General features: G+C 41.2%; 1 protein-coding gene and 1 pseudogene across 1 annotated transcript; both read right to left on the reverse strand.

Annotated features, from left to right (window-relative positions):
- Positions 1–4,597: 4,597 nt before the first annotated feature.
- Positions 4,598–26,008, reverse strand: LOC110066770 (peroxidasin-like). Its single transcript, XM_089279009.1, has 18 exons — positions 25,701–26,008; positions 17,773–17,844; positions 17,593–17,664; positions 17,422–17,493; positions 16,897–16,968; positions 16,635–16,706; positions 15,447–15,607; positions 14,331–14,612; positions 13,700–13,972; positions 12,614–12,889; positions 12,216–12,485; positions 9,871–11,529; positions 9,150–9,387; positions 8,752–8,960; positions 8,174–8,478; positions 7,668–7,808; positions 7,231–7,324; positions 4,598–6,594 (listed from the first exon to the last, which is right to left on the reverse strand). The coding sequence occupies exons 1-18, from the start codon at positions 25,907–25,909 to the stop codon at positions 6,590–6,592; spliced, it is 4,482 nt and encodes a 1,493-aa protein (XP_089135135.1). The 5' UTR covers positions 25,910–26,008; the 3' UTR covers positions 4,598–6,589.
- On the reverse strand, positions 19,737–24,121 carry LOC149096878 (uncharacterized; annotated as a pseudogene).
- Positions 26,009–27,291: the final 1,283 nt, after the last annotated feature.

The following is a 27,291-nucleotide window of genomic DNA, read 5'->3' on the forward strand; positions in this document are numbered from 1 at the left end:
TTTCGATTCTCGGCATCGACCAAATTTCAGCACAACAGTTCCATTCCCAGGAGCAAATCGTGGCTGTGGGTTCGGTCCTCGAGGATTTGGTGGTTTTCCTCCCGGATGTCCTTTTCCAGCATCATTTGGACCCATGTCGGGACAAGGTGGTATTGAAGATTTCTCACAGATGCATGGCCGTGGCTTCGGTCCCTTTTCTCCTCGGGGATGCGCGGGATTCCCTCGGGGAGTCCCTGGAAGGGGAATGGCTCGCGGGCGGGGCGGGTTTTGCCGAGGTCGAGGGGGCTTCCCACCATTTTCAGGATCTCGAGGTATGGGCTGTGCTGATTGCGATTGCAATCACCTAAGGGTTTTTCCTGAGATGGTTGAGGAAAATAATGATGGTGGCATTGGGGGTGCTTGCAATTGTGTTGCCCCTGAGAAGGGGGAAGAAAATCGTCCTGATGCAAGGGAGGGTTCCCTAATAATGATCGAGGAAAGTGTTCATCATGTTAAGGGGAATGATGCCACAGAGCTGGTATGTGTTGATCATGAAGGGTAAATCTTCAAGATGGAAGAAAGAAATATGAGAGAAGACCATGAGAACATGAGAACATAAACAGATTGAAAAAAACAAAAAAAAACAAATAATTTTTAATGTTAGATTTTAAGGTTGTTCATGAGGTCATGTCATTAATTTATAATTCATTATGCTTTTCATGAGAACATGTATCTTAAGGTCATTGTGTTAAAACATTAGATTTTATATTTAGTAACTTAGGTTTAAATTGTGATAAATAAATATAATTCTAATAATGTAATTGTGCAATGTTCTTGAGTTCCTGTACTTGTAGGTTAATTTTTAGATTAAAAAAATAATTTATTTTTTATCCAAAAATTAACCATACTTTATGGGTTAGGATAACTCTTATTTAATTGTTCAATGCATTGTAAGCACTTTAGCAATGTTTATTGAACTCTTTGAGAGGGATGGGGTGTTGAAAAAGATTTGGCTCATGAGGAGGGGGTAAATTTATCATAAAGGAACTGCTAATTGCTTATTTCGGTGTCCGTTAGCATAAAGTAATTAAGGGAGTATTACAACCCTCCCCCCCCCCCCCTGAATGGAATGCTAGTTCACTGTTAGGCCATCACATCTCTCATAGTAAGACAAAAGTAGTTGGTGGGATGTTATCAATCACTCCTTCTGATTTTTTTAATTTAACAGCTTTTTTTATTTTTATACATTCACAATATAGTTGCTCTTTCAATGGTAAGATGGGATACTTTAAGACCCAAAGCACAGTTGACTTTTAATTACCTTGTAATTCAGAATGCCCCATGGTATTTTCCTTCTTAAGGACATGCCACCCCCCTTCCCCCTTTAGGAAAATTAGGAAATCCATTTTAAGTGGGACATTACAACTGGAATGGTATCATTAACAATGTCTACATGTTCATGTACATGTACCTATAAGACCTGCCCCTAGACCTGACCACACTGTCCAGATTATTTTGAGAACTGATCATGATGAGCATAGCAGCATTTTCCAAAGATAAAATCATTTTCTTCATGAGATTGTTCAGTTATGGTTCGGCTTCTTAGATTATATTTTGTATGTTTTTACAATAAAGCTGGACTTCAGCTTCTTTCATCATGAAATCTGGAATAAAAGGGTATATAAAGCGAGGAAAATGAGGTTTTATTGCAAGTATCCATGTTTCTCCCACCCTACAACCTGCTAACCCTAAACCCAGTAACCCTAATCCAATAATCTTAGGATAAGGCCTAGTCTTCTGAGATAGACATGAAATAGAGGATGCAGTAGTTAGGCCCACTTCACAAGGGGAGCAGGGATCATTGGCCCAGTGGTCAGAGTGCTTGCTTCCCACCGAATGTCTGCTGGGTTTGGTTTGTTGTTGGTTTTCCCTTTGCTGCGAGGGTTTTTCTCCGGGTTTTCCAGTTTTCCTCTCTCCACAAAAAGCAACACCTCCAAATTCAAATTCTACCAGTATAGAGGACCTGCATGAAAAGCATCTAAGGTTGAAGTGGCTTCCTCTCTAAATATTGTAATTTACTAGTCTTTCTATATAACAGCCATGCAAGTTGACATTTGCAAAATTCTTTTCGTATGTCAATGGCTACTGTGAAATTTGCACCGGCTATACACGTACTTATTTCGTGCTACAGTATTTTTAAGCAACATGAACATGGAACATACAACATGAAAACTTGCTTGACACTGGTTTCAAGTTGTCTTTTAAATTGCACTTAAGAGCATTAGAAGGAAAGGATGCACTCAGAACCCTTCAAGAAATGGTCCTACAGCACATGTTAAATAAACCTTCCCCCCTGGGTGGAACTCCAATCTAAAAAAGAAGGGAGTGCTTGTTGGAAATTTTGAAGAGAACCCCTAAGAGGTACCTAGATCCTGTTTTGTGGGCGTGGCTTGAAATTTTTCTTAAGAGGTACCAATTCTTACGTAACACATTATCTCCTGTCATATTTTTTTGGCCCAATACCCTGAAAGGTACCTCAATAGCTCCAGCCTCCAGCTGACTGAACCTTTTGAGGCTGAACACCCCAAGAGGTACTAAAACTGCTTTTTTACCACCCCTAAGAGGTATGACCAGCACCCCTAACCTTTTTATGTGGGAGTCCCCCCCCCCCCCCCCGAGACATTCATCCATGCTTACCTCCAGGACCCCATATATGCATATATGCACAGTATGCTCTTATTTGCCTGAGTGTTCTTTTGATCACTTGGTGATGTGACTGACAGGTCAGCCAGGAACTAGAGGCAGAGGTATCTTTGACCCAGGAGGGGAGGGAGTGGTATTCCCAGACAAATTGGGTGGGGGTGTCCACCCTGCTTCCCGAAACCCTTACCCCATATAAGACCAAAATCTGTGATTTTCCCAACCCTATTTAAGACCCGATCCTTAATCAAGTACCCTGTTTTGGACCAACCTTATAATAAGTTCCCTAGTTAAAGATCGATGTTTTAAGGCATTGTCAAAGGCTTTTGTTGATGGTCTTATTGAAGGTGATGAATCAAAACCCCAAAAAATCAATATACATAATTTTTGCATTCCTAGAACTGATAGAAGTAGAACGTTTTGGTTTTAACCCTTTGAATACCAAACTTTTGCCAAAAAATACCGTTTTTAACCGTTTAGTCAGGTTTTTTTAGCTGCCATGACGCTAAATAAGCCTAAGTTTTGCTAAGAAAGCTTTTCTTACTAAAAGGAGAGATTTTTCGAGGATTAGGTACAAAATTGAGCAATATTTCAATTCCGGGCATGCGCGTAAGCCAAAATTTGGACAATCATAGGCGTAATGGACCATTTTACCACCGTTTTTGCACGAAAACTGATAACGTTTTTCGATTTGCGACGTCGGAATGTCGTCGATATCTAAACCTGACCATTGTACGGAAAGGCCTAGCCTAGTACTACTATCTGCTTATCAAGAATATCTGATGACATTGAAATTGATGGCGTCACAAGTGGTACAAAGAACACGACCATTAATTACGCATATGCGTAATTGGGGCTCAAAGGCTTAGGTAAGTCCATGACAAAAGACACTCAACAAAATATAAATAAGCTTACCATGTAAGCTTATAAGCTTAATGAGTTTTTTCATATATTTTGGACAGTTTGAAATAAAGTTGATTCACTTACCTGCTGTTGTTGCTGTTGTTGTTGCTGCAGTTAAATTGAGCATTGCTAGGTATTTCAGGCTTGGTATAGATTTGAAACTTAATTAAGCTTAACTTATACCGATTTACTGGTTCACCACCAACAGTTAAACGAAACTGATGCCATTGGCTCTGAGGGAAAATTGGATTTGGTGGGCTCTTACTTCTTCTCAGTTTCCTCTCGGTTCCCTTCGCTTACACCCCTTTCTACTGACGAGGGACCCCCAACATGGACGTGAAACAACAGGCTGAAATCCGTCTGCGTACCCATTGGTAAACCTGTTCACAGACTAAGTGCCCAAAAACCAAACGAAAGGAAACTAAATAATTTCTAGGAAAGTGACAAGAACTTTCGCATAATCTCGGTGTTTTCAAACTCGCTTAATCTTGCGCCATCGCTCTACAAACTGCATATGCAGGAGATGTCGCATTTCTGTATAACAATGACCAAGGTAGAGTTACATGTATCGTCAAGCAGCCGTCCTTTGAATAACGTAGTCACGTTTCTCCCCTCTATTACGGGAGGTTCTGCTTGACGATCCTAAAAGACTAAGTGGAATCTGGCGTAAAATGGGAAAGACAACGTGGTCACTTACTTTGGCAAGGCTTTTCATTAAAGAATCGCAGAAATTGCATAGTACGTGGCAACTTCAAAGCAAGCCGTTCCTTCTTATGAGAGGGTCTGGATAGGGAACTGAAACCTCCAAAACGCAAAACGCCTGCTGTCTCCGAAAATTTGACTTTTGTTTTCAGTTGTGGGGCTAAGCCATTGGCTAAAACAATGAACCAATCAGAGTACTGAAAATACATTGTTTTGTTCCTCGCCAATCTGAGCAAAACCAGTGCTGACTTGTTCATCATTGGCACCCAACCTCGTTCCCACGGTCGAAAACTATTAAACAGTACCCAAAGGAAAGGGCAATATTACTTTTATTTATCATAGCAAAGCAATTTTTAACACTGATTTCTAGAAGAGCATTAAGTGAACTGTCCGAAGTAGCGAGGTGTTCATATACAGGCGCAATACTATCTTTCTGAGAGAAAACAAAGACTGACGAACTTAAATAAATGCTCGGCTGGCGCTGTTAACTACTAGAGCTATGTAGAATTCGGTTCACCTTCTCAGCAGCTGATAATAAAATTGAGCTACCTTCATTCCAAAAAACCTGTTACTCTGCAAAGAATGATGTTTAATTGATTAGTTGCAATGAGAAACCAGGCTTTAATTAATTTAATAAATTTTGATTTATTTAGTTAATAACAATTTCTCAAACGTTAGTCGACGATACGGTAATGAACTGATTTCTGTCGTTCGGGGCACAACTCGAGAGAAGTCCCTTATGTAAAGGGGGTTTTTACTTATTAAGATATTAAAAAATCCTCTACATAGAGAAACGACAAACTTTGTGCTTCACTAGAGATTGCAAAAAGAAAGGTGCTATATCCAATAATCACAGTGTTCATCGGCTGCGAGCAATCTTTCTCAAAGTAGCGGAGAAGGAAGGGCTATTTTCCCTCCACCTCTACCATGTCTTACATACATACTTTATTTATTCCAGAGCTGCATACTTTATTTATTCTAATTAAGAGCTGCCAAGAGGGATTGTTCGTAGGCTATGGAATTTTTAACCATGCAGCTGGAGGCAACTAATTAAGATAGGGACATTCGAAAAATGTTTTCTCCTTTCTTTTGTATAACAAACAGAATTATGACCATAATATTCGCTTGATGTTTACAGCTAATTTTTACACGGCTAAACGTGATATGTTTAAAAGAGTAAAAAAGTGAAAAAACCAAACATTTTAGACGTTTCCTACTCTTTTAAACATATCCTTTCAACCTTGTAAAATTTAGTTGTAAACACAATTATCTTTTGCTTTTTTGGTTGACAGCCTCAAGACATCTTGAGATTTAGCAAAACTCAGTTTTCTTTGCGTTCTCATATACTTAGCTTTACAGTTAGCTAGAACAACTAAAGCTATATTGACTTGACGTACAACTTAATTCTCAGAACAAACATGAAAAGAAATGTATGTTAATCGGTTAAGAGAATTTCCATTTTAAGCTCAGGAATTAACTCTCCGCACGGAGCTAGATAACGTTCCTATCGTGAGAGATCTGGGCGCGATCGAGATATGCTTACTTCGCGAAGCAGCCTTACAACATCCAATATCTAAAAACGTTTTATTTCCATTCCCGTCTGTTGAGAGTTACAGCAAGCGTTGCTTTTATCAAGCGTTTTTCTGTAAGCCAATTATCCATTCATAGCTCCAAAATTAAACACAATGCTAGCTGAATAAAAATAAAACAAATGGCTTAAATTTACGTGAGCCCTTCATGACCGTTCCTAAATTATTTTCATAGAAAGGGGGCGAAGTCACGTCATTGTACGTCACGCTACGTAACGCCACTCCATGCACTTGTGACACGTTAGGTCACGTTACTTTATCGAGTAAGGTTTCGTGTAATGCACATAGTTTCAAGCGTCGTTATTATTAATAAGCTGAATTTTAATTGGTGCTCAACTGCGGTTTCCACGGCAACCACGAGTTATTTTGACCACTACATCCCTGCACGAAATATCTGTTCTACCCTCGCTGCTCCCTTAGCTTGTAACCTGAAATCCGGCTGAATCCAGTGGCCTTTTGTTAGTTTGCTCCTGCAATGCATGTGCCAAACAACTGGAAAAAACAAAGTGACTCTAGCCAGGGTTGAATTCTCGATCTTGGGCCCGATGTAGTCAGCATCAAGCCGACGAATAAATGGCTTACTTGCTAATGTTTGCGAAATAAAAAATAATTTAGGAGTGGCCAAAAAGGAGTATTTCAGCAACCACGGCATTTTCACAGATCTAAATATATTTATACCAGCTGATTCGCCTGGACGGTTGCAACGGTGAACCGGTTCACTCTGTACAGAAAAAAAAAATAACAACAGCAAAAACAACTGGTTAATCAATTTATTCTTTGCGGAACTGAGTGGAAAAATCAAGATTATTAATTACTCAATTAATTAACAAACAGACAGAGAGACAGACACACAGACAGACTAACCAACCAATCAACCAACCAACCAATTATAAACCAACCGACTGACGAGCAAATGAATACATGCAATAAGTTAACTTTGACTTAATATATAATGAAACAGTCGTGCAACTTCCCATTTATATAGCAGCGAACACCTGCCCTCTCGACCCCCCCCCCCCTCGCCCCAGTTGTAACGAGACACCCCGATCAGGACAATAACCGTTCCTTGATATGCGAATGATAAAAAATGTATCAAACATAGCCTTATTGCGCGCATAGGGGAATGCAACTGTCGAAATTAGAAGTTTATGACATACAATTGCCAAACTATGAAACTGTCATGCAACAAGAATAGCCAATCATACAAGGAAAATGATGTATGTGTGGCGAACATCAACCTTCCTTTTCTAAATAATAACAGCATCTAAAAATTAAGGTATTGTAGAGGCAAAATTAACTCTCTCACTTTCTCTCTCTTTCTCTCGATTATCCTGTTTATCAATCTTTGTTCACTTACCTTGACAGCGCGGACAGCATTCATTTTGGACTTTGTGAGATTTCTCGCATAATAGCTCGTCGCATATTTTTGCTATACACCGAATTTCTCCTTCCTAAAAAAGAAAAGTTGAAGAACTCTTTTTGAAGAAGAACTGAGTAACACAATATTTTTCAGGGCCATGGTGCTCATCGGATAGGCGGGTAACTACGGTTCCAGTATCATGAAGCGAGTCCAACGCAGGCAACTCTCCACTGAGCATTCAGCCAGCCAAAGGGAGAGACAACTGGGTTGAGATAGGCACCGTTCGAGTAAGGTGTCTTGCCCAAGAACACAACACAGGGGCCTTCATAAGTGATTAACACTTGTTGATTGTATTGTATTTTATCTAAATGTTGAACTGTTGCATTTTGCAATACGACGGTTAAATACAAGACAACGAGAAAAAAATCACTTACCTTGCAAGAACACCGAGTACAAACATCTTTCTGCCATGTATCGCCCTCCATACGAGCAGTGCCTTGATCAACTCCACAGCCTTTCGTTTCTTTCGCAGTTGGTTCTTTTTTGAGTACATCTACTTCTCTATCTATTTCCATCTACCAGAAAAGTCAAAACGTTGCAAGTCATATAAAATCCGTTTATCTTCATATGAAAGTCGACACTTACATGTAAGTCAAAAATTACTTTCCATGATAGTTATTTCACTGGTTTTGCCCATATTACCTCATGGAACATGCATCGTAAGCACTAGCAATTCATGACCAATCGCGACAAAGCTACTACCATTTTTCGACCAATCAGGTGTAAATAACAAGACCAGCCGCGAGTTGGGAAATGCACGTTTTCCCGCGCTTTCCACCGGAAGCATGTTTTATTCTGACTTGGTGGCTTGGCGTGTAACTATATTTACCACGGAAGGGATTGGCATTGATTTAGCTTTCTGCAACACTCAGACACTTGCCTGACTTTGAAGCCTGTTAAATGCATCTTCTAGCTTCCTCAAACTTCCAGCCATGCTTGCTACTGTCTGTTCAAGTTCCTCGACTCTTTCCGCCAAATCTAAATCCTTTTGTTCTAATGGATGATTGATTAACCCTTGTTTTTCCTCGCCAGCAGGGTCCTCTTCATCATACAAGTCCATATATTCCATTTCTTTGAATTCTAGTTCTCTTGTATCAGCATTGTATTCTTCAGCTGAACGTTTAAAGCGGCGGCTTTGAACATGTTCAGTAAACGTAGGAGTCTTGTCTGGCGAGGAACAGTGATCTAATAAAGAAGATAATAACAGCTGAAATGAGGACGTTGGTATGGTTGGCGAACACCCCTGGGTGGCTTAAAAAGTTGGTTCCTTACTGCGGTTCCCTTGCATGTAACACGAAACAACCAAAACAATTGCCCCTCTTGGGATGAGATGCCATCTCTTTGCAGGTTACACCCGGCAGCTTCAAAATGGCAGCCAAAGCTGCTAAACTCTACAGCAGTGGACACGTCTTTAAATCAGTTAAATCTCATGACCAGTTTTAACTCAATTAAACATACCGTCTTCGCAATATTTCCACATGCGCAGATCCATACGGGGTATTGAAGAACACGCAACGTATCCCGTGGGGTAGGTGGCGCGGAGAAACACGTCTCGCTGAACCCGATCAATGCCGTCACCATTGTCGCACAGAACGCTAGCAAGTGAGGTCTGTTTGATTTGAATCAGCTGAGAGTGGTCGAAGGTGGACGGGCTTTCATACCAGAATCTGAAAGGAAAGGGAGAGTACGACAGTACGTTTTGGCAAAGACTACAGACTAGCTGAACAAGTGTTTTTCCCTGTACTGTTTTACTATTTTGAAATCGTTCTTTGGAGCGTCAGGCATAAGTGCTCAAACAAGAGTGACTTTTAGCCAATCACGCAAGCTTTTAAATTCCTAGGGATGATTATATTTACCTGTCTCCGGCTCGTGTTCTTCTAAACTGTTCAGCTATGATACAAGCGAAAGTAGGCCCCAGTAATGAGCCGGGCACCAGTTCCTCCAGAAGACCTCCTACCCACAAGTCAACATTGGAAGGGTGTTGGTAAAGTTCTCGCAGCTTGTCACGAATATCGCTATCCACTATCTCGTTTTTAAAGTCATCGAATGTTTCAGCCACAGAGAGATTGCAAAGGCCACGCCAACTGTTGTAGCCTGGAAAAATTGGGATGCATGAACATGAATGAGAAGTGTTTAAGCATATATAAGAAACATTTCGCTGAATCTTTGCGATGATGAAATTAAATTTCTAGTGTGATGGGTTAAGTTACACCTGCTGCGTTACACCCATGACATACCTTGCATAACATGAAAGAGGTCAAGGACATCGTGCCCGCTTTGATAAAAAATACATAGTTATATTGGATTAACACTGGATTACGTTGAAGAATTATTGGAGTCAATGAGAAAATTATTCAATTAGCAGACCACCTTGAATACAAAATTGGTTGGAATTTCAGCTCCCGTGAGTAGGAATAATCGGGACAAGTGAAGCGCTGGTTTGTGTGTTGCATGGCCATGACCTCAATCATCAGGGCTTAGTAGCCGCGTCAGCAATATTGCATCGTCGGCGAGGCCCTTTGCATTTGTCCAACAGAAATTTAGCAATCATGTGAAATTAAAAATTTTGTAACTAACCTGGCAAAGCATGGTCCCTTCCTCTCTGAATATTGAGGGCACCAAGATCGAGGGCTATTTCGTGAGCCATTTCGAAGAGCCTCTCTGTGAGCTCCGAGTTAATAAGTTGGTGCTTGTCATCGCGACTCTTGGCGGCCCTACCGAAGAGCCCACGTAGAATTGGGTCCACGCCACCCTCGGTGACTAGCCGATAAGGCGAGAAGAACGCTTTGTGAAGAGGAATGTTACCTTGTTCGATGGGTTGAAACGAAGAGTTAAGACGGAAAATAATCGGATTGATGAGGCCGTGACCGAATCTGAAAGCTGCTGTGGCAAATGCGTTTACAATCCCTGCATCGATATTCGGTTCGTAGCCACTATAGGTCCCCACAAGGGCCATTCCTCGAGGGCCAAGAATCTTAGGGAGCCATTCAGTGTATGTGATATGTTGCATCTCGGCCCCTACTATTTTACGTGCCTCGTGGTACACTTTGTCTCCGTCCCAGTTAGGATTCAAATCTCCCAGCTCCTGAGCAATGCGGTTATGTTCACGCATCCATATGGTGTGCATCGACAGAAGGCCAAGCTGCTCGTTGGCGCGAAAATCTCCCGCAAGGAAACACGGGACAGGGCTGTTGTCTGGTTGGAGACATTCAATGGGCGTGTCCCTGTTGAAAGGAAGCAATGGCTTCCCATTGTCGATGTTGGGGTTTGATTTGAGCAATCCTTTGCTTTCCAAATCTCGCAGATTCATGATCTCCTCTTCCGATGAACCGTAGACGACTGACGCATCAATGTAGGAAGTGATTTGGTTCATCTGTTCTCGCGGAGTCACCGCGCTGAAAAACACCGAGGTCGTCCCGGTACCGCAGACCGCACTTGAGCGAGTAAATTGCATGCACCCGTGTCCCTTTATGCGGGGATCGTTAGCTGGGATTGGAATAGGGAAGCATGGCGGCTGATTATCACAAACGCTGTACTGCTTCGTGCAATCCAGACCGTCGCTAAATCTCAACGTACTCAGACTGCTGACAATGAAGTCGATGTCGTGATCTAAGAACTGTCCCCACTGCATCAACATGTGGGTATACTGTGCATCGTCGGTCACCTCATTGGATGATATCAGCTCTGTTGATACAAGGCGCGCGCTAGGCCTTCCCTCTGTGTCCTGCCAGCCCACGGGCGTGTTGTAACCGTTCTCGTAAACAGGGCTCAACAGGCGCTTGAATGGCGTCAGAGACGCGCCCCACATGGAATGCTGCAGGTTGTTGCAAGTGCCGTCGAAGGTGCGGTACTTGTGGTGGAAGCACATATCAGAGCAGTTGTTGATCCGGCGGTGGGCACTGCAACCTGACAAGTTGGCAATCACACCCACGTGTGCTGGAGACAGAAGGTGAAAGAAGTTGTATTTGTCGTTGCTTACATTCACCCTGTCCATTTCCTTCACGTGCTCATGAACCAGCTGGATCGTTCGCTCGAATATTTCCGCGGCTCGGGCGATTTGCTGGGCGGCGGGTGATGGAAAACGGAAGAGGGCGAGGAGATCGCTGGGTTTCCTTGGCTGCGAAGAGGCAAAGAGCTTCTTAATGCTGGCGTTAAGAGCCCTATCCACATTTTCTTTGGCTTGAACCACCGTTTTATTAATGATGTCAATACCAATCCTATTTTCGTCTGTAGGGACTACAAAGCGAAAATATCAATTAATTGATCGATTGTATAGCCTATGGTTTAACGTCATGGTGGGGGGAGTATCGGTGAGAACTAAAACTTGTTGTTTACAGTGATAAGATGAAAGGAAATACCACGAAAATTATAGCACTTAGCACGCGCTTGTAATGGACCAACAGGGCGGTCTCTTAGATGATATGTCTACAAGGGTTGGGGCAAATTTCAAAGGACAGCATTGCATCGAAATGAAAATTTGCTCAGTACTGAACTTCGTCTAGAATGTCGTATTTATTCGAGTAACAACTAACAAATGTTAAACGGAATAGCGTACACTATCGAGTTGTGAATGCACGCGGGAGGTTGCTAAGCATGAAAGAAGCGCAAGAGTCGCACGAGGTAATAGCCGAGTACGACTCTAGCTTCTTGAGTGCTTAGCAAACCTCCCAAGTGCTTTATATGTAGACATCAGCACATACGTCAGCAGCGTACACTCATGGGCAAATAGTAGACGTTGAATTAACCAATCAGAGAGTGCGCTTTGGTTTAGTTATGTTATAACACCTTTTAGCTGTCAATCCAATTTTGAAGCAGTTGAATGTGTTTTTCAAAACCCGCGTTAGTTAATTTATGTCATACAAAAAGACAACTGGAAAATTCTTAATGGCAAAGGATAAATGCATTATCACTGTAAATCTTACTTTGCACTGTGAGTGTCATCTGCGCAGAGGCTGCGCCAATGCTATTGCGAGCTGCACATTCGTACCTCCCCTCGTCAGCCTTGCCAACATCCCGGATGCTCAGGGTTCCGGATGGGCCAAACGAGTACCTGTTTGCCTCAGTAATGTGTACGTTGTTTTTGATCCATGTTATGATTGGCTTGGGAGCACCGTAAGCGGAGCAACGAATTTGAACTGTTTGACCAGCCGACACAATAATGTCTGTGGGCGACTCCACGATGGACGGTGGAACTGTTGAAAAGGAACATTGGAATTCTCCTTATTAATACTGTAAGAAATATATGGAAAGCACTAACGAGAATATCTACATTGATGTCACGATTAAGCCTACTTTATTGGTAACTGGTTTTTGAGCTCACCTCGCGGTTTCACTGTCAGAAACGCTCGAGCCAGTCTCACTCCGATAACGTTGATCGCTTGGCACTCGTACTGCCCCTGATCACTCGGCGAGGCAAACAGTATTCTTAAAGTTCCGGAAGGTAACACAACGTGACGATCTCGAGATGGCAGTCGGTCGCCATCTTTGGTCCAAGCGATAGCTGGTACTGGGTGACCACTCACTCGGCAATGGAGTTCAGTTGTACTACCTTCAAGTACCTCGGTACTTTCGGGTTTTGTGGTAAACTTTGGTGGGGCTGAAGGAAAATTTAGAAGAGATTAATACCTCCTAAGTTTCTCTTGGGGCGTATTATTCGGGATCACGGCGGCATTACGGTTACATGTTCAAACGCGCAAAAATATGCTGTCTCCAATTAATTAACACAACACTTAATCTAGACATATGAATTTGGTGGCAGACGAGGGGAATTCGTAAAAATCGAATCATGAATGTTTGTGGATTGGCACCTGAATTAACGTCAAATATCAGATCTGTGCTCTGAGTTGTAAGAGCGCCTTACTGTATGGCTAACTCCGTGAGCGGGCAAGATGAATAAAATCCTGCGCTGTGATTGGCTACCCGAGCGGACAAGATGGAGCTATCTTGCCCGCTCGGGACTACCCGCCGTATCCCGCAAAAAAATTTCCCCGACAGCCATATAATAAATCCGTTATTGACCAAGCTTGGTCGGTCAAGACGGCTGGATATTAGCCTCGTTCTTTTTTTGCGAGTTTAAGGACCTCGACTCCGTCTCGGTCTATAAACACGCAAAAAAAGAACTTGGCCAATATCCAGCCATCTTGACCTCACATTTGGTCAATAACCCATTTTTACAGAGCCTCGAAAATGCAGTAAGTTTCGATAGCAAATTAAGGAGACAATAACAACTCGACCAACACAGTAACTTAGCATACTATATTGCATATTGTATTGCTAAACCCTAAACAGCCTCATCAACCCGAGAATAGATGAAGTCTTGAATGAAGGAAGGATGGAAAGAGCGAGGCTCGTTCGTTCCCTTTCTTCTTCGTTTGAAAATGCTCTGTTCGCTAGGGATATTTCATACCTGTTACAATCAACCTCGTTGAAGCCGCCACGCCCCCAGCCCTGTTGGTAGCACGACATCTGTACGTTCCATGATCCACAATGCGCACCTCCCGGATGTACAAGTCCCCGGATGGCATGACCTCATAATGAGGATCCAAGTTCAACGGCAGACCTTCTTTACTCCATTCGATAATAGGTCTCGGATTACCGCGGGCGCGGCAAGTTAGGGTAACGGGATTTCTTTCTATCGATTCCACTTTAGAATGAGGATACTGGATCAGGAATGGTGGAGCTAAGAGTTGAACAGAGCATGTTAAAAGCAGTTATAAAACTGGAATTTTTTCCCTGCAATATGAAGAAGTGGAATTCTATAATTCCGGAGTTCTAAAGAGGCCTTAAGGGAAAACAAAGTGTACGATGGAAGGATGTAGAAACAAACTACTTTCCTGGCCAAGCAAAGTAGGGAGGGTTAAGGTTACTCAGTGCCATCAAGAAAGGTGTATCACATACTGCGCATAAAATCATAACTTAACCAAAGAAAAAATCTGACTTATGCGAGAAAGCAAAGATGGTCTATTTTTTGATGGGGTCGGTTACAGTCGTTCTCTGTGTTTTTTCTTTCGCTACTGGAAAACTAAATTGCCTATTACCTTCAACTCCAAAATAATTTAACGCCGCCTTGCTGACAATCTCGCCAGCAGAGTTCTGCGCTACGCACTCATAACTTCCCTCATCAGAGAACCTAGGATCAATGATGTTCAACGCGCCATTTTCAGTCATAACGTGACGTGTGTCTGACTTAAGAGGTTTTCCGTCTTTCCGCCATGTTATAGTCGGTGTTGGGTAGCCTGTGGCTAGGCATCTGAACAACACCTGTCGATCCCTGACAGACACCTCGATGTTGGTCGGTGTTTTCACAAATGTTGGTGGTACTGGAAAGAAAACCAGATAAACAGAATGTGATAAATAGTACACAAATTCGGCAAAAGCAACTCGTTTTAAACAAATTTTTAACCAGAGATCGTTTTCCTATTTTCCTAAAACATAACAAGTACAGCTTTTAATAGGCAGATCAATGGTTAGAGCATTAGAGCTCTTTACAAGGTCACAAGTTTATTAGTTTAGTGCCACCCACTTTCAGTAAAGTTTGATTGGATTGATTGGTTATACATTTTGATACATTTGTTAGCTCTCCTATTCAAAATAAACACCGCAAAATCACGAAGTCACCAATTCATGGCAGTCACTTTTTTCAGCTGGAGGAATGCTCTTTCACCGACGTTTCTTTTGAATAAATTTAAAACGTAATGTTGCAAAAAGCATAAGTTTGTTCCACGTTCTTCGGTGCGCAAATATTTTGAGCCAGTACATATACGACTTTGGCGCACAATATTTTTTTGTTGTTGAAGGCATGTTGCTCACAGCTTTGCAATTGTAACAGCGACTTCGGACCACTGATCTTTGATAACGTTTTTATAAGCATTTTGACATTTTTATGTCAGCTTTTTTTGCTTGGCCAATCGAAAAATAAGATATTCTAAGAGGCAGAAGAGTGACCACTTGACGATAAATTGCACGTGCGTCGTTGATTGGCTGAAAACTTTGGGAAAGCAACGAAAAGACGTCACAAATACAACTTATCAAAAACTGCACTTCATGCAGCGTATGGCAAAACGATTCATTTTCACCAAAATATGTTGAAAAATAATCATCTCCCGTTGGAAGCGGCGGAAAGTTAAATATTCTAGAGAGTTAAAAGGACTCACCGCAGTTGAAATCTTCTGGCGTGAGTCTCACCAATGGTTTTCCTTGCATATTCGCGGGCTCAGCGCATGTAGCTGCAGTCTCCGTGTTTGGTGTCTTCTTGAGCAACCTGGCCAGCCACAGAATGTCACATGTGCAGTTCAGAGGGTTGGAGTCGAGCCGGCTGCAATCGATAAGGAGAGTATCTTAAATAGTTATTTCATTCATAAATTTTATCAGAAGGTTGGCTACCTTCTGCATAGTCGGCGGCTAGCCGCGTTCTACTCACTGCACGGTTTCTTTCGTCTCAGTGAGCTTGTGCATTACAGCTTCCGTCCTTTTCCCGCCGAAACAGAATCCACCACTCAGAGCGATCAATCACTGCACAACTGAGGCGAAAGGCGGGGGAACATTTTGGTACGTGAAGTCAACAGTAAATTTCGGGGCTTGTATCAGATTGGCTGAGAAAACAAAATCTTTGCAATCATTGGTTGGACGACAGAATTTCATTAACCAATGCAACCATCATGCAAAACCGAAACTCTCGATCAGGAGTGACTTTAGATAACTATAAGCTGTATTCTTGGTTTTCATGTGACGTAGTCATATTCCAAAATTAGAAATTATCCTTCCTTCTGAGGTTTTAGTTTCATCAGATAAAAGGCCCTGTAGGAACGTGACGTTTGGCAATGTTTTAGCTCGACAGAGTTCTTCTTTTTGTAACAGAGCACTCCAAGCTTTTGCGTTGCGTGACATGAAAATGGCGGCCAGAAAAGACTGTCGCGTAGGTCAAAAGACGAGTTATCGCTTTAGTTTTTGTTAAATAAACGGTGCTTGCACTAGAAGAAGCATTTATTTCAATGTGTCGGAGCACTAGAGTAAAAATGTTCGTTTCAATAGCAAAACTCAAGGACGGATGTTTTTGTTATTTTACGGCCGCCATGTTTGTGCCCCTCCGAAGGGCACAAACATGGCGTCTCCATACAAAGCTCTATAAATTTGGATGACACGCTTCTGCGAATAACGGGCGAATGAACAACAGCAGAAACCTGATTCTTGGCGAGGTTGTTTATATAGCAATCATCTATCATATCCTAGATTCTTGAATTTATTTATTGAATGGTTACGATTTTTAGTTTTGATCACATGACTGGTGAAAACCAAGAATATCATTAATGGCCGTAAACTTGTGCGCTTTCATTCTAACTTACAGTCTTCTTAGTGCATGAAGATTCTTGAACAATCCCCTTGGAAGAGACTTCAATCTGTTGTGATGGAGATATCTGACAAACAACGTAACATTGAAGGCTTTTAATCTGCCCCATAAGGCAACTAAGTTATCAGGAAGATGACGTGCAATAGGAAAAATAAACATAAAAAAAAAAGAAAAACAAATATGATTATGTTAGAGACTAAAAAAAGGGAACTGTACAAGGTATCTCACGAAAGCCATATTCTGGAGCTTAGACTTACAGTCTTTCCAAAGCAGTTAGGTCACTAAAAGCATCTACTGGAATATATTCTATTTCATTTAGGTACAAATATCTGCAAGAATAAAGCAAGTGTGATTATATGAATGAAATTCCGATCATTTTAGTTCAGCCATTAGTATGACGTGTTGGCTTGTCGACTGAATCAGTAAGCAGCACCAAAACTCTCTTTTAGACCCTTTTCATAAGTGGAGTCCATTTCAAAATTCTTCTATAAGTATTAAAATTAGCCTTACTAACCTCTTTTTGAGTTGACAATTCAAAAGAATTTTTACTCTCAAACGAGAATGGTAAGGCTAATTTAAATGCACACGCATTTACGAAAAGGGTCTATAACAACAGTATCACTTTGCTAAAGAATGTTTCAAATTGATGTCACATCAAAGAAGTAAACACCATTCAGCGCACAGTTTTGTCCTAATGTGCATCTACAAAAAGCTGCGCATTAACGACCACTTTCCGACTAAAGCGAGCATGAATTAGTAAAGACGTTGTTCTTCATACTTACAACTGTTCAAGAAAGTTGAGGCCACTAAAAGCGTTCTCGTGTATCCATCTTAGCTTATTATTGAACAAATATCTAAAAAGGAAAAAGTACAGCATGGTTGTGTTTATGCAAGTGCTTATGTATGACATACTAGTTATTTCCCTGACAGACTGAAGTTGTTAAACTACTTACAGATATTTGAGCGACGACAATCCACTGAAGGCCTCAGCTTCAATTGTGTGGATATTATTTCCGCTGAGGAATCTGTGAAAATGAATGAACTTTGAGCTGAGAAACATTGCTAAAGTACAGCTTGCATGAACATCTCCAAGAAAAAAGAAAAGAGATCTTGGAGTGGACAAAAATACTCACAGGGTAGTGAGGTGTCGAAGCTCGGCCAAGTCTCCATCCTCGATTATTGATATGTTGTTGAACCGCAAATCCCTACCAGGAAAAACGACAGAAATAAAAATATGATGTTGAACGGGGCGGGAGTTATCGCCATTGATTAAACGGATGCGTCAAGGAGGAGATGATCTGTGACACGTGCAACATGCCGTACGTGCGAGGCAAAGGAGTTGCACGTGCAAGGCAAACAAGTCACACGTGCAGGGCAGACGTGTATGCTTGCTTGAAGATTCAAAGCATGGTTTAAAGTGATTCTGATTTTTATTAACTTTAAAACGCAGTTCCACCCCTTTCACCGTGGAGGTTTACTTTGGGTAGAAAATCCAGCTCGTCGTCAGTTGAGTGGATGTACTCTACCCATGGCTTGACCAAGATTTGCCAAGTTGGGCTTCTTACCCGATGTAATTTGGCTATTGTTAGGACTGTTGTCTATCATTCAGTCATTTTCTTGACCGAAAACTGCTAAAATTTTAATGCGCTTGCGCAACCTAGCAAATGGTGATGTCAAAACCTTCTTGAAATATATCCTCTTTAGTCCGGTGAAGGGGTGTGCGAATTGTTTTAGTTCGTCACGTGAACCATGTTTTCAAATACTGTTTCATCGGAGGTTAGTATTTTTAAAAGCTTCAATATCTGTATTAGAGAGATTTTGGATTTAACAGAGCTTTTATTCCAGAGTAATAACAATTCTTGTCTCTTTATACGCTTCCGATTTTTTGGAATCACTCTTGGAGCTGTTCTGATGATTTTTCACAATCATTTTTTCCACAATGGCGGACTGTTTGAAATGTCACGTCACTTAGGGGTGAGATGACTTCATGATTGGCGCGTAATTAATACCTAAGTAGACACGAGTTCATGCTTTACGTGCCATGTAACCTTTTTAGTATTGAGTGAATGGGCTTGCAAACGGAAAAAAGTCCTCCGCAAACTGCAAAATTGAACGTACTTTCCGGTTCAATATGGCCTTTTCTGATCGTAAGATTCAGTAAGTTGACAGATCTGATCGTGTTTTAAATACTTTTCCTGTTTCTAGAGCTTCCGCAACTCTTGTAAAGGTGTTTAAGAGAAGCCGTTGCTGTTGAGCAAATCAAAAGAATTTCATGTTGCGCCGTTTCAGCTACCGATCAGTTAGGCCCACACGGGTCAAAGCTGATAACCGATTTACCAGCAGACGATAATATTTGCCATGTGTTCTCTCAAAGGAAATACGATCAGAGATTATTACAAAGATATTAATGAGATGATGTTCACAAAAATAAACTTGAACTTCTTTGGCTCTTTGTACGAGCGTAACAGAAGATTTACAATAGCTACTTTTGAACGCTGCTTTTGGCAAAATAATTGCTGCATTCGTTCCAGTCGGTACAAGGGAAGGTTTCCTAAGAAAAAAAATCATTTTAATGAGATAAAATTACACTCAGATAACCAAAGAAATCTCGCTTTGCTACTAAGAGGAATTCTACAGCTATAGCTTCCTTTTAGATAGCAGTTTTGCAAGTTTGCATCTAGCTTTCTGATGTTGACGTTGACGTCTGTGTTAGTTTTTACAAAAGACAGGAAGACAAAGTAATGCAAACTGACATTAGGTTCAATATTCAGAGAATTAGTGCGGCGAAAGTCAGTCTTTCTTCATTGTGCAGTGCTAAGCCGACAGCGGCCACTTTTTAATCTTCTTACTTTTAATAGTGACAAGCAATAAAAGTCGTTTAATCCCGTTAACTCTAAGCCACGTTCTTAGCGAATTAACCTTGTAATTCCCCCTCTCCCAGTGATAAATTACTAAATTTTCTCTACTTTTAAAAACAACTGATTCCAGACGGTAGGTTTGAGATTTTAAGAATCTGATAATCCTAGGATCGTGTCTGAAAACCAAATTCTCTCAGGCGAACATGACAACTGTTTTAAAAATAGGCTTTCTCTTGACCTTGGAGCATTTTTGCTGGGTTAAGCCACAACGATGATAAGCACGAGTAAAATGAGACATGAAAGAAATTGTACCTCGCCCAAACTGCCTTAAACCAGCTATAAAGAGATTCTATAGGTTATCCTTCTTTTTTCGCTATCTAATTACACATAAGGATCTTTTTTGCTTTTTCTGAGTATTCTGTAACTACATGGCAGACTGCTTCGCCATCTCTCTACTCGCACTCGCACTTCGATTCGAGCTAATATTGGGGTCTATCGAGTAACACACTTGAACAGAGAGAGTACATCATAGAACAAAGCTGTTTCGGATCCAAAAACTCCGTGCCGAGGTGCTGCTCAGTAGCTTTCATTTGACTGGTCACACTAGCGTTTCTTTTAGTGTTTTTTTTTTAAACCACAAGTCCTGATTTGAGCCTTGACTCCGGAACTGAAATGATTAACTCTCGAATACCTGAAGGGGATCTCAAGTAATTGTGACACAGGTAAAGCAATCAGTCCCCCTTTACCCTTGTAGAAATGAAAGTAAGAGTATAGTTCGATAGTAAAAGAAGAGATTAGTAAGAGAAGTGTTACAATCTCAATGAAGAATCCCGGCAAATTTTGGCTACCTGTACAATAAATTCATCGCAAACAATATGAAGTTTCAGACATTTTTGCAGCTCAAAACAACCCTTCCAGAAAGCCAAACTGAGAGGTAAAGGTGATAATTTGAAGGAATTCTTATATCAAGGGACCGTTCATTTTTTATAAGGTAGGGGGGGCTGGTGGGATTTGGGGGGGGGGGCCATGCGAAAAAAAATGGCTTTCGAGGGGGTCCATCCCAAAAAAATAAGGGAAAAAGGGGGGTCATGTGAAATATTTTAGTAAAACTTTAAAATGGCATCATGTTTGGATATCAAAAAAATTGCTATAGAATAAACATAGAAGGCAGGATACAAATTTATTACAAACTTTCCTTCTCCTTTAAAAAAAACGTTTGGCGACAAAAAGCATTTGTAGCTACTGAAAAGAAGTATTTAACACTGTTATTTTCGAATGCAACTTTCACTGGCACTCATCTTCATCTTCGCTGTCTTCGAGTTCTTCGTCGCCGCTTGTGCTGCTATGGGAGTCTCTTTCACCAATGCTGCAAGAAGCAGCAATGCTTTCCGTCAGAGTGTACTCTTCAGGGTACATGAGGGTGTAAAAATAATCTCTGACTTCCTGCTCAAGGTTTGTGGTGATTCTGCTTCTTGCAGCATTGGTAAAATAATTCCCTTCCAAGAGCTGTGCGATGTATGGCCCATCTCTTCTAAATAACGACGTGGCAACATCCTCAACTTTAATACACTCTTCCGGGACGGCCGTTCTAGGAGGGTGCATAAGGCATTGTGGAAGATCATTTCCTAGCGGGTTTCCAACACAGATTCCATAAACTCGTTGGAAGTTGTTTTCAGTCCGCTTCCTCTTTCTTTCATTTGACTTTCTGCGGTTTTCTTTTTTCCTTCTCCTTTTGTTGATGTGCTGTTTGAGTATGCTCTTGAATATGCTGTTATAATTGCTCTTCTTATTTTCTAGTGCTTCCATGTCCTGCGTGACCGTCGTAAACTTAGCTTCTATACATTTGATCTGTTTTACATTAAAACTGTGGGCAAATTCTTCGCAAGCCCATTGGACTGAAAGAGTGTGGAATCGTGTTCCTTTACATCTTTCAATATGACATTCAACTTTTCCACCATTGCTCTGTGCTCTTTGATGGAGAAGTTCAGTTTTCTTCCATCACTGGGCTTCAACTGGTACCCTGGCATGGAAAACTCACTCGCCCTTTCTGAACAGCCATCCGCACTTAGAAAGATTGCTTCTTTTGCTTGTAAGATGTCAAACTGCCTGGATCGTTCAGCTGTAAACCTTTTCTTAAACGACTCGTCGCTTTCGCCATTATTGCGCATTTTGGAATGAGCCTCTTTCATGATGCTCATGTAGTAATGCGCTCTTTTCCCGATTGGATTAACAATATAGCCAAGGCTTGTTTTCCGGAGACCCTAAGGTATGGTTTTATCATCAGCAGAGGAGGAACTAGTGACCTACCAGAAAAGGAAAGACGATTTTTTTTATTTATTATATTGAACTGATATTATTGAATGATCATGGTTCGTGTAACCGTTTGATGTTGTATTCGTGTAGTGAAATGTAGACCTGAGTCAAACGATATATTAAAAGACACGTACTATTGTAAAAATGTTCAAACAGTTTTAGGTGCTATCTTCACAATAGGAAAATACAGAAGTTTCTCATTATAAAAGTGAAGCATACATGCGTTTTTAATGTCCAGATAAAAATAGGAACACTGACCAAAAATTAACACTTACCGGCTCATCTTCTTGTACTTCAACAGCTTTCTGTTTCAACGATCGTTTCTCGTGGCTTTGCAAAATTCCTTTAGAATGCCATTTGTTCCAACAGGGGTCACAAATGCCTATCACTAGAGTAGAGGTAAAAACCTTCCAAATAAAGACATCTGTAAGTTAAATGTAACAATGTGTTTCACATAACACATCCACAGATTTCCAGTTTTTTCACAACACTTCGTACTTGGTTCAGTATCACAATGCAGGAGCAAGGAAAGACTCTGTTCTAGGCCACTGCTACTCCCGTAAGATTGAGAAGTTTATGAATGAGCACTATGAGGAGGGGGAGAACTACAGGGAGTTTCTTAAGTTGTCCTGTCGAGAAAAGGTAGGAGAAATTTGTTCTTTTTGTTGTAACTGGACTGGACCACCCATAGAAATATACCCTAAATCAGTTCCTGACCATTCCTGCCTACCGGAATACCACTACCTCTCCTACCAGAAGACCCCAAAAGAAGGGCGTGATCCAGATGACTGGCAGCCAAGGGTCCAAGCGAAGAAAAAGCATGGAAGTGGCAGGCTGGTTTTATCTGACCCAGAGAGCGTTGCTCTATTTGCTGGCAAGTTTATTGTCAAATCAAAGTTTCTGGTGGATTATTTTCAGCATCTTGAAGTGCTGGAATTTAAAAGGAAAAAGAGAGCAGAAGAAAAGGCAAAGTTAAGTAGGGACGCAAAAGATAAATCATATGAGAATTATCCTTGGACTGAGTTGTGCGAAGATGTAACCAAGCTTAAAAAGCTACGTGTTCCAGAACTAAACAAATACTTGAACCACCTCGGGCTGAAGCAACATTTGAAAAGCAGCAAGAGTGAGAAAGGCAATTGTAAGACATTCATGCTTGCTACAGAAGAGTCCTCTCAGAGCTAGCCAACCAACACTGAGAAATGCCAGGACATTGATACAAAATGACAACAGGGCAAGTGCTGACAGCAGTGAAACGGATGAAAGTGACAATGATGAGTATGACAGTGATACCATTGACTCTGGGGGAGAAGATGACTCAACTGACGTCATTCTTGCATCCATCAATTCAGATGAGGAAGATGTCAATGAGAGGCCAAATGCCACACGCTCAGGGCAAGCCATAACTAGGAGATCCGAAATTGACTTCTCTTTCTTTTGATTTGTTTTTTAAACAACAGCTCTCTGTAGTATTGGGATTGTAAATATTGTCTTCATAGTGAGCACAATAACGTGAAGTAGGGGGATAATAGAGAAATATTAAAAAAGTTGAAATCTAAATATTGTTTGTTCAATTTTTTTTTTTGGGGGGGGGCATCCCAAAAAATGACCGCTATAAGGGGGGCCATGTGAAAAAATTGGTAAGCTGAGGGGGGGTCATGCGATTTTTAAATGGTGCTTCCCAAATCCCACCAGCTCCCACCCCCTCATAAAAAATGAACGGTCCCCAAAGAGAGGAAAAGATAAGTGGACGGCAAAAGATAGGATTTAACAAAGCTACATATACTCCAAACTGTTTCAGTGTCGCTGGGCACCACTGACACTCGAAACGTCAATGAAAACTGCATGTGGTTACCTAAATCATCCTTGTAATGTTCGATCTGATAATCAACTCATACCGGCGACGCGACAAGGCGATGTTTATTTGACCACTGTCGACCTCATTATCCACTGCTCATGTCGCCAAAGTGTATCAACCGTTGCACGTCCAACGTATAGACTAGTTCCAAATCAAAGGAAATCTTAATTTAGAAATCTTTTAAAGAGGGAGCATTCTCCTTATCTATGCAAGCTTACTGTCAAATTTAAGGGGACAAGAGAAGTCAGCCGGAAATGGCATTTGGTCAAATTTATTTTCCATTTAAATCTGGAAGAGATAAAGGCCATTGTTATAGCGTGTATATACCTATGAAAAGGCAACCCAATGTAACTGAAGAATTGAATGACCTTTTCATCACGATGATAAAACTGGCCAGAACTTTTGAAAGTCGTCTGTATTCGACCACAGGAACTTACAGTTTCTAAAAAACGCCATGAATAGAAGCTTGTTTCGTTCGAAAGCAATTCCGGAGGAGGAGAGATAAATGTATTTTTTATGGCCTGGGTAGTTCATTGGTCGACTAGAGGGAGCATTCTCCTTATCTATGCAAGCTTACTGTCAAATTTAAGGGGACAAGAGAAGTCAGCCGGAAATGGCATTTGGTCAAATTTATTTTCCATTTAAATCTGGAAGAGATAAAGGCCATTGTTATGGTGTATATACCTACGAAAAGGCAACCCAATGTAACTGAAGAATTGAATGACCTTTTCATCACAATGATAAAACTGGCCAGAACTTTTGAAAGTCGTCTGTATTCGACCACAGGAACTTACAGTTTCTAAAAAAACGCCATGAATAGAAACTTGTTTCGTTCGAAAGCAATTCCGGAGGAGGAGAGATAAATGTATTTTTTATGGCCTGGGTAGTTCACTGGTCGACTAGAGAGACTTACGCGTGGGTGTGTCGAAACGATTTTAAACTCAACGTGGATTTAGATCATCCTATTTTCCACTTCAGACCTTTAGACTATAATTAACCTACATCGTAAAGTGACTATTTTCGCGAGGTGTACTTGATATAAATTTCTTTACATTATAAAAGGCGCATGTCACAGAATATCGCATGAATAAATTACCAAGACTTCTTTCTTCGTTGCTGTAGCCACTATATTAAAGTATGAAAAGATATGTCCGCATTTCTTGCGATATTTCCAACAATTGTTTCGGAAATGACAAAAGGTGCAAACATCTTCCTTTACTTTTTTCACGGTCACGAAATACTTTCACTCAACATTTCATTCAACGGCGCTCGCGACAAAACGCGATACGGTAAAATTTAAATAGAGTATGTTATAGTTAAAAACAAGTTTCATTATACCGAGAGATGTCACTGGTTAATTGGTCGGTAGCTGAGCGTGAGGGAACAGTTAATTAAATCGTCGATAAATACTACATGGACAGTTATTAGACGTGACCGAATCACTCGAGTGGATAAACATGGCGTCAGTGGTATTGAAATGCCAATCCCCAAATGTCAGAAAGGTTGTCTGGCGAAAATAACCTCGGTCATGTTTGTATGCTTACCGAGACCGTCGTGTGCAGGACAATTTAATGAATTAACTGCATTAGAGCGTCTCGTTGCAGACTGCTCCTTCTGGTTTCGGACAGTCCAGACTTGGTTCCGGAAGGATAGAAATTCATTCAAGCGCTTACTATAATATGGGCACGCGGGTCTGTTGTGCTTTCGATGGCAGTATAAACGAAGATTTACCATCGCATTTGATGCCCAGGATGTTATTTTTCAACGAAATAAACTTTAGAACCTAGCGATGCTCTACGCAAAGAAATTATTGAGTAGCAAAGCTATCGGTTATTTTATTTGGAAGAAACCCAACTGGACTTGAATTTTGACTGCTTCGCGATATGGGAGATCAACTGAGTGTTTAAATCCCTCCAAAGCCTTCTAAATAAATAATGAATATGCCATTGGCCAAACAGTTAACTCTTTGTTATATATATAAGAGGAACATTTTGCACGCGTGTAAAACGACAACCATTATCTACAGTCTACTTACAAGACAACTGTCGATGAAGGGACACTTGGTATTCTTGACAGAGAATGGTGATTACAGCGAACTGTCGGCCCGGCTTGTGTCCGGTAGCAGAGGCAATTCTCCGGGCAAGTTGAGCCACTTCTGGCTAAACACAGAACAAGGACGATGAGGAATAATACGCGGCATTTTGCAGGGGTTAAAGAAGAGAAATGGACTGGCGCCGTCGACATTTTAGCACATGCGACGGTACATGAAAATTTGGTACCCAAAGTTTGATAGCCGCGAAATGATCGGAAGTTTCAGTGAAACATGCTGTTATTCCGCAGGTCGGATTACGTTTCACGTTTCATTTGCATTTTTCCTGCCCTGCCTCTCAAATGACAAGCCCTTCAATTGTTTTCGATGATGACGCGGATTTCCTGTGGTGTGCAAAATGATCTCCATGCCAATTCCATCTATCCTGGTCCGCGCGCTCTACAGGCACTCTATCGACACTATCATGATTACTTAAAACGTGTGACGACGATTTTTGCTAGAGGCTGGCCTTGGACTCACGAACTGTAGCCGTGTGATCCTAAGGAAAACATTCAGACAAGCAATGTGTTTGGTTTACCAAATATGATTCTGCGCTCAAATACACACCATCGCTCAGCAGACTGCAGGTACGAAAAATGGTCGCAAGACGACGGTTGCAAGCCTGCTTGTATTTTCATTCAAGTAAAATTGCAATCTGATTCGTGTCAGAGTGAAGAGTCTTATCAAACCGTTGCAAAGATTCTAAAGTCCTATGCCAGGCCTATGTGACGATATCGAGTCATTTTTCCGACTCATAAAAGCACAGCTCTCTAATGTAGAAAAACATGAATGACATGACGATACAAACCAAAAAGAAATTGGAATGGTCAAGACAGAGGAAGATTGAGAAGGACTGTATTACAGTGAAGTGGAAACTTCGGGCTCATTATATTTTAGATGGAGTTGGGGGGGGGGGGGGGGGGGCGAGGGACGTTGGCAATAACCAGAAAAACAAATTCCCACATAAGGAAAAAATGAAGTGAACAACGCAAAAGACACTGATATGGAGTAAATCGAAAAAAAAAATATTTGCACGACCTGGCCCTGAAGAAAGAACATATTGCTTTGATAATTGCTCAATACCTCTCAAAAATATCATGGTCCCTTATGATACCCGCTCAGCTAGAGTAAACCGTGATTGCTAAAAATCCTTTAGAAATGCTGTTAAAACAATTTAACACTGACTGCACCCAAAATTGTCAGTTAATCAGTTTTAACATCTTTCCGCTTCACCTTGCTAACCTTTAGGTGATTAATAATGACATAGGAAACTAGCAAACAAGTTCATTTGTTATGGTCATGTTTTCCTATCGGGAGTGTGACTTGGAAAAGTGGCAAATGAGCCAACATTTAACTGATAAAACCGTGCGTCAGTAGTCTTGGCCTCATACGCAGCGTTTTGTTGACAGTCGACGACATCTATTGCTACCATTCCACACCCTCGCATTTCCGAAATCTCGAGATTATTGGACATTTTCCAACTTGACCTAGACTACAGTAATGGTTCAATTTTTTTTAGCGCCCTCCTTGTAATAAG

This window comes from Orbicella faveolata, unplaced genomic scaffold (genome assembly GCF_042242905.1).
Source record: "Orbicella faveolata isolate gen_17 unplaced genomic scaffold, um_ofav_v1 contig_47, whole genome shotgun sequence".
Taxonomy (NCBI): Eukaryota; Metazoa; Cnidaria; class Anthozoa; order Scleractinia; family Merulinidae; genus Orbicella; species Orbicella faveolata.